This window comes from Pseudorasbora parva, chromosome 3 (assembly GCF_024679245.1).
Source record: "Pseudorasbora parva isolate DD20220531a chromosome 3, ASM2467924v1, whole genome shotgun sequence".
Classification (NCBI taxonomy): Eukaryota; Metazoa; Chordata; class Actinopteri; order Cypriniformes; family Gobionidae; genus Pseudorasbora; species Pseudorasbora parva.
Window position 1 is genome coordinate 22,469,407 of NC_090174.1, and position 6,607 is coordinate 22,476,013.

At 37.0% G+C, this 6,607-nt stretch overlaps 1 protein-coding gene across 1 annotated transcript; it reads right to left on the reverse strand.

Annotated features, from left to right (window-relative positions):
- Nucleotides 1-564: 564 nt before the first annotated feature.
- Nucleotides 565-6,301, reverse strand: slc14a2 (solute carrier family 14 member 2). Its single transcript, XM_067440035.1, has 10 exons — nucleotides 6,205-6,301; nucleotides 5,970-6,029; nucleotides 5,454-5,622; nucleotides 4,702-4,891; nucleotides 4,482-4,610; nucleotides 2,705-2,897; nucleotides 2,003-2,150; nucleotides 1,766-1,900; nucleotides 1,615-1,664; nucleotides 565-1,534 (listed from the first exon to the last, which is right to left on the reverse strand). The coding sequence occupies exons 1-10, from the start codon at nucleotides 6,226-6,228 to the stop codon at nucleotides 1,169-1,171; spliced, it is 1,464 nt and encodes a 487-aa protein (XP_067296136.1). The 5' UTR covers nucleotides 6,229-6,301; the 3' UTR covers nucleotides 565-1,168.
- Nucleotides 6,302-6,607: the final 306 nt, after the last annotated feature.

The window sequence follows — 6,607 nt, forward strand, 5'->3', positions numbered from 1 at the left end:
TTCTATTGTATTGTGTGTACAATGTACACATAACTAATATAAACATATTTTGTTAAAAAAGTGTAACAAGTCATTTTTTTTATTATTTTTTTATTTGTATTTATATGTGTTCCAACATTTTTGTTTAAATAAATCTATAATAAAGATGGGGGACCCACTTTATATTAGGTGGCCTTAACTACTATGTACTAACATTGTAATTAATCATTTGATACAATGCACTTATTGTGTACATACATGTTTTTACATTGTACTTACATTTAAAAAAACACCTGCATGTAATTACGTCTGTAATTAATTTCTGTAGTTACATTTGTAATTACACAGTTGGCTCTTCCCTTTCACCAAACCCTACCCTTAAACTGACCCACACCAACACACCTGTCCCTAACTCTACCCGTATCCCACCTCAATATCAGCAAAGGTGTTTTGCAATACAATTTGAACACAGTAAGTACATTGTATTTATTTTTTGATGTAAGTACATAGTACTTAAGGCCACCTAATATAAAGTGGGGCCAAGATGGGTAAATGCCTTCATTCCAAATGAGACAGACAGATAGCTTTCATGTAAAAAAAATATGTTTATTGAAATTTATAAAGTCACTTTTAAAATAACAACACAAAGCTGAAATAATGCAGGCTATCTCTGTTTTTTTCTTCTTCTTCTTCTTCTTCTTCTTTTTTAGCTCCATGCTACTTATGTACAGATAAAAATGAGTTACATCTGGAAAATAAAAAGTAAACTGAACCAGCAAATAATTTAATGACAAATTATATAATTATTTGTCATACTTGCATCTGCCTGGAAGCTAAAACGTGACTAGTACACATATCATGAATCAATTTTGACAGCTGTACAAAATCCTTTTGCATTCTTATTGTGTAAGTGTTTTTTCTGTTGTTTTGACATTTCTACAGTCTGGACATTTTGTGTAGGCATATATAAGTATATAATTTGTTAATGAATAATATGTGCGTCTGCTGAGGGAAAAGTTATTTGTCACTCTTCTTGAAACTGGTCAATGTAAAAAAAAAAAAAAAAAAACAATACAGTAAAAAGGTGCTCATTGAGTGTGGTGTTTAAAAATAGAAAAATGCCTTTAGCGATTTCTGTGTGGCATTTTCTTTAAGCAAATAAACATCATGTGAACCACTTAAGAGAGCTTTAAAATTGAGTTAAATGACGTTCATTTGCCTCTGAATTCTTATTTGTTCTACTCTGTGTGGTTTCCTCTTTCTGAACTTCCACTGTGCAAACATCCAGATGCTCCTGATCTTTCTTTTCCATTGCAACTATTAAATCCTCTTTCTTCAGTTGTGATTCTACATCTTTCACTTGCATCTTCTCTTGTTTTTTCCTTTGTTTGTCGATTCTCTCCTCTTTCTTCATCTTCCAGAAGTATATCAGGTTTTTCTCAGGGTAAGTGACTTTAGCGAGGGGCAGTTTATGAATGTTTTTCGTCTCCGTGGTGATCAAAAGGAAAGTGAGGGCGGAAAGACAGAAGGGCCAGGTGCACGCTGGGAGTCCAAACTGTTGAAATACCACGTAAAACCATTTAAAATCACACAATTTTGTAAAAAAAATGTCTCTTTTAGGTTTATAATACTTACAGTAGACATCACATTTGCAATTGCCGAGCCGAGATACGCACAGAAGAATGCTACAGGAAAACAAGGTTGTAATTTCAGTGATTTGTCCATAATTATAGGAAATTGCTGTTACATAATCAGGAAGGAAAGGAAATATCTGATATGAACCTACCACAGGCCACAGCCAGAAGATGTGTCTGCCATGTGAGAGCGTAGAACATCCCACCGATGGCAATGCAGGCCAAAACGCAGTTATAACCCCACAGGCCAAAGTAGATGTTCTGGAACGGTGCAGCAAGAGCAAGACCTGAAAGTTACGTTAAAGTTACACCTTAAGCGTCAATCTTAAAATGTCTTAATGCTGATGATGTTTATTATTAAATATTCTGATACACTTGTGATCTCTTACCTGACACCATACCAACTGCTGATCCAATAGTTGCATGTGCTAATGTTATGGGTGAGGAGATGAACAAGGCCATCATAAATATCCCTCCTGTCCAAGCATTGTCACACCCATATACCTGTCCAATACCCACAGGTATTGAGCGGAAAAGCTGACAAGAAGAAGAAGAAAAAAAAATTATATTTACTATATATAATGTTTTTTTCTGCAGCAATAGCATTTTTTATTGAAAAATATATTAAGATAGAACAGTTTTTTAAAAGTGTAATAAAATGTCACAATATTACTGTTTTCCTGTATTTTTCATTAAGTAAATGTAGCCTTTGTAAGCATGAGAGAATTCTTTCAAAAAACGTTTTAAAATTATTCCAAACTGTATTTGCCTTTGAGAAGATAAGGTCTGCCTTAGGACTTTGTCATAAATTTTGAACAGAAAATCTGGAACTTCCTGCTAGATTGAATACCATAATGTCAGTTACAATGTCTTGTGATGAACCAGATTGAATACCATAATGTCAGTTACAATGTCTTGTGATGAACCAGATCTCTTCAGTGTCATGTGACATCAGTCTAGAATATTCCTAAACAGAACTGTTACATAATCGCCCTTTCCCTGTTCTGGAGGAGTGGCTGTTTATCAAGAAGCAACTTTGAGACAGTTTCACTTGTTTGATTCTGACCTCATCTGCTCTTGTTAGCTCTTACCTTAGCATAATCCAGCTCAGACCATGTCATGTTATGCAAGGATGTGCGTGGCTGGATGAGAATCTGCGGGAAGTGATGATTGTAGTGGCCTGTAGCCACCATATGGAGGCACACTAGTATGTTAAAAGGCAGGGTGAAAACTGGAAGATCCCACCGACTGTTGATGGAAGCCAAGGCACTGGACACTATGGGACTGGAGAAAACAACAGTGCTAAAATGATAGAATTCAGCACTGGAGTCTTAACTGGTGATTCTTAACTGTGGGTTGTGATCCAAATATCGGTCACCGCGGGTACAAAAATAGAAAAAAACTCCCAACGTAAGAGTGCGTGTCCAATCAGATTCATGTGTGGAAGCTTGGCAGATCCACAAAAATGAAGAAAACTATGCAGAGTAAAATAGATATTAATAAACTGTTAGTTTTAATTACGTGTTTGTTTGCTGTTGTATGATCAACCTGTTTGATATTGTGCTGGATCACATGTCTAAAGTAAAGAGAACCACTGGTCTAGACTTGCAAAAGATTTAAATGAAAAGGCATCACTGAACTGTGAAATGTGTTCTGTGTAAAATGCCAACCAGCATGAATAACTATTTATATAAACTCAATCAGATAAATCATTTTGTACTTACATAACTCTACACAGAAGCCTACGTTTGAGTGTTTCCTTATTTGAACATTCTGTTACCGTATACCTCAATCATATGACAGTCTTTGGCTGAGGGAACATTCCATTTGCGTGTCGCAGTTATCTGCCTTTGAAAAATCTAAATTCCTTGCATTTTACTCTGCCAGAATGTCTGCTGGAATACATGACTTTTCAAATCTGAACATATTTTAAAATACTAGTCATGCTACACTTATCAATTTGTGAATGGTTTTAGAGAAAAACTGGGCGTCATACACTAAACGACTGAGGTTCACAGACTAACAGGCTGTGTTTTAGAATCATCCTCCCATCATGCACTACAACATTGTTTTTGTCGATCAAATTTCTGCAGACTGAGGCCCCGTCCACACGAAGCCAGCGCTTTCCCAATCCGATCTTTTTTTTTTCTCGTTTCAAGAAATATCTGCGTCCACACGAGATTACGAAAACGGACTAAAAACGATGTAGTTTTCATTCCAGGCCAGTGTGTGGCGCTGTAATTCTGCCACAGAAATACACTAAAAACGGAGAAGAAGAGTTGTGGCTAGCAGGGGTATAGCAGTGGTCGGAGGTGAGGCACAATCTCACAATAAAATAACAATAAATACATTTGCTACTTAACAGATGTGTTTTATTAATGCCTACACATACCCCAACCCAAAACATACCCTTACAATAATGCAGATACGGTAATTAAATGACGCAATATTGATGTGTGCATGCCCAGTGCCCGTAGCTTTATCCCTTAACTCTTCACCGTGCTGGACGTAGTGTGATGACATCACTGTTTCAGAAAATATACGGATTCGCTGTACACACGAAAACGGAAGATAATCGTTTTCAGATTTACCCACTTTGGGACCCGGTTCCAGAAAATATCGGATTCATGCTTCTAAAAAGCCGGATCCATGCGGACGAAGCGCTGATGCGGTACAAAATTTATACGTATACAGCTAAACGCGTTTCCGTGTGGATGGGGCCTGAATCCGACTGCAAATCAGAGGGCTGGTAGAAGGGGAGCTGTGCAATAGTTGTGTAGTGTAGTCCAACCTTTAGTTGTTTTCATTTTTTTTAATACAAGTCCAAAGTATCTATAAATAAACTGAAGAACCAAGAGATGAACTCACCATGCCATTGACATGAAGATGTTGGGAAGAAGCAGCCACCAGTACCAATCTCCTGCATTTGAGAAAACCGCCATCAGAAGACCAACCAGGATGCCGTTATATCCATACAGGCCAGCTGCGATCGCTCCTCTGAGGGAAATATAAAATAATGCATATAATTCTGAACCTACGGTCAAACGTTTAGAGCATCAGAATGTAAATGCAGTCATCACCTAAATACCTGTTCTGACAGAGGATGAGTGCAGAAATCGTCGCAAACAAAGTGCCGACAAAACCATTGAGTGCCCACCATCTGTTCTGAAGGATCAGTCCAGCAAAGATGATCAGTCCACTGAGAGGGTTGTTCACAAACATCACCTGAGCTGCTCCACGCAGCACCCAGTCCAGAATCTGGAGCAAGATAAATTGCCCTGCACAGTGTAAACAGTGAGAGTACAAGTGAGTATAAAAAAAAATCTCTGTGGAGGTTTGCATAGAAGTTGGAAGAAAGAAAAAAAAAACTAACCCTAAGTAATAAAATACTTTTTTTTTTTTTTTTTGGTAGTCTCTTGCACAGTAACTGTGCATTGTTTTTCAGTTGGGTGTGGATCACTCATTATCCAACTTCCTAAAGACAAAGTGTCTGTATGCAGACTAAAAAAAGTAGAGAGTACTTTAACTATGAGCACATCTAGAAGATTGTAAGAATGGTCTTACAGTGTTAGAACGACACATAGTGTTTCAATATGTCAGTTGTTTAGTCACCTTTGTGGTGAATGAAATAGATATGTTTAGTTAGGTTAGAAGGTTTTTCCCTGGTTGAATATGATTAACTCATTGATGATTTTCTTTTTGATGATTTTCTAATTGATTACTTTTGTGCAAACAATCTCCTACTAACTATTCCCTTGTTGAATTAATGTTGTTAATTTGCCTTCTTTCTAAAGTTGGCTCCTTATTGAGATCTAAAGTACTCTTGGGTTACTCTTGTACCTTTCATCCATTCACTGAATGAAGCCATGTCTCCAGTAATGTAAGAGAGCCATCGGGTGAGCTTCGCTTTAAACTTCTGATGTGAAATTGTCCTCTCGGGTGTCAGTGGCTGCTGTTTCTTCTGCTCTGTAGTTTCAGGGAGTGGATTTGCCATGAGTGGTTGCAGCTCCTGTAGATATTAAACGATTTCATTGTTATAATACACTGTAAAAAAAATAATAATAATAATGTCTCCAACTGAATTTTCTAGTGACTGATCACATCCAAATTTTTCAGTTGGCCAAATTGTATATCTGTGAATTGATGCAATTTAATTCACAGAAATTCATTTTGGCCAACTTAAAATTTAGATGTGATCAGTCATTAGAACATTTTCAGTTGGAGACCTGATTTTTTTTACAGTGTAATGATACTGATGAAAAACAGATTTTAATTCTTTGCTTGGGTTTGTTTACATTCTGGCTCAAGCATGACCGGATTTTCCTTTACAAAAGACAAAAACAGGAAACATCTCACCTTTGTGTTTTGAGCACTGGAATACTGTGAAGTAGAAGTTCTGTAGAGATGTTGGCTAGCCTTCAAATAAATAATGAACTATCATTTAAGTATTTATTATTTCATTATTCATTATTTTATAGATACGATCACAGTAAATTAGAGAGAGAGAGAGAGAGAGAGAGAGAGAGAGAGAGAGAGAGAGAGAGAGAGAGAGAGAGAGAGGGAGAGAGAGAGAGAGAGAGAGAAGATCTACCTTAGTTAGTTGTGTTCCAGGCATATATGAAGCCAGTTATAGAAACAATGAAGCCACTGCTCTGATGGTCCATAAAGCCACCGTTCTGATGGTTTTTATACTGCTGGCTGCATGCGTTGCTCCTCCTCTATTCATGTAGCGCTGATGCAAATGAGTGATAAAGCCTCCTCTCATTCTTTCTGCATTCTCTCTGCGGCCCTTGAGCAGGTTACTTGAGCACCGTTCACTGCTTGAGCAATTAAGCGTTTTCACTCTGAATCTGATTTGCTGCTAAAAGCCATAAAAGTAGCACTTTATGGCTTATGAGAAATGCATTGGGTATGATCGATATAAATTAATGATACTTTTCTTATGCAGTTACTGAATAACTAAAGCAAACACAAATTTGTCTCAATATTTATTA

Coding starts and splice junctions, on each gene's coding strand:
- slc14a2 (XM_067440035.1), bottom strand. CDS start 6,228: ATGCCTGGAACACAACTAACTAAG. Junction 1,901..2,002: donor AGCAGTTGGTATGGTGTCAG/GTAAGAGATCAC, acceptor CGTAACTTTCAG/GTCTTGCTCTTGCTGCACCG. Junction 1,535..1,614: donor TTGCAAATGTGATGTCTACT/GTAAGTATTATA, acceptor GTATTTCAACAG/TTTGGACTCCCAGCGTGCAC.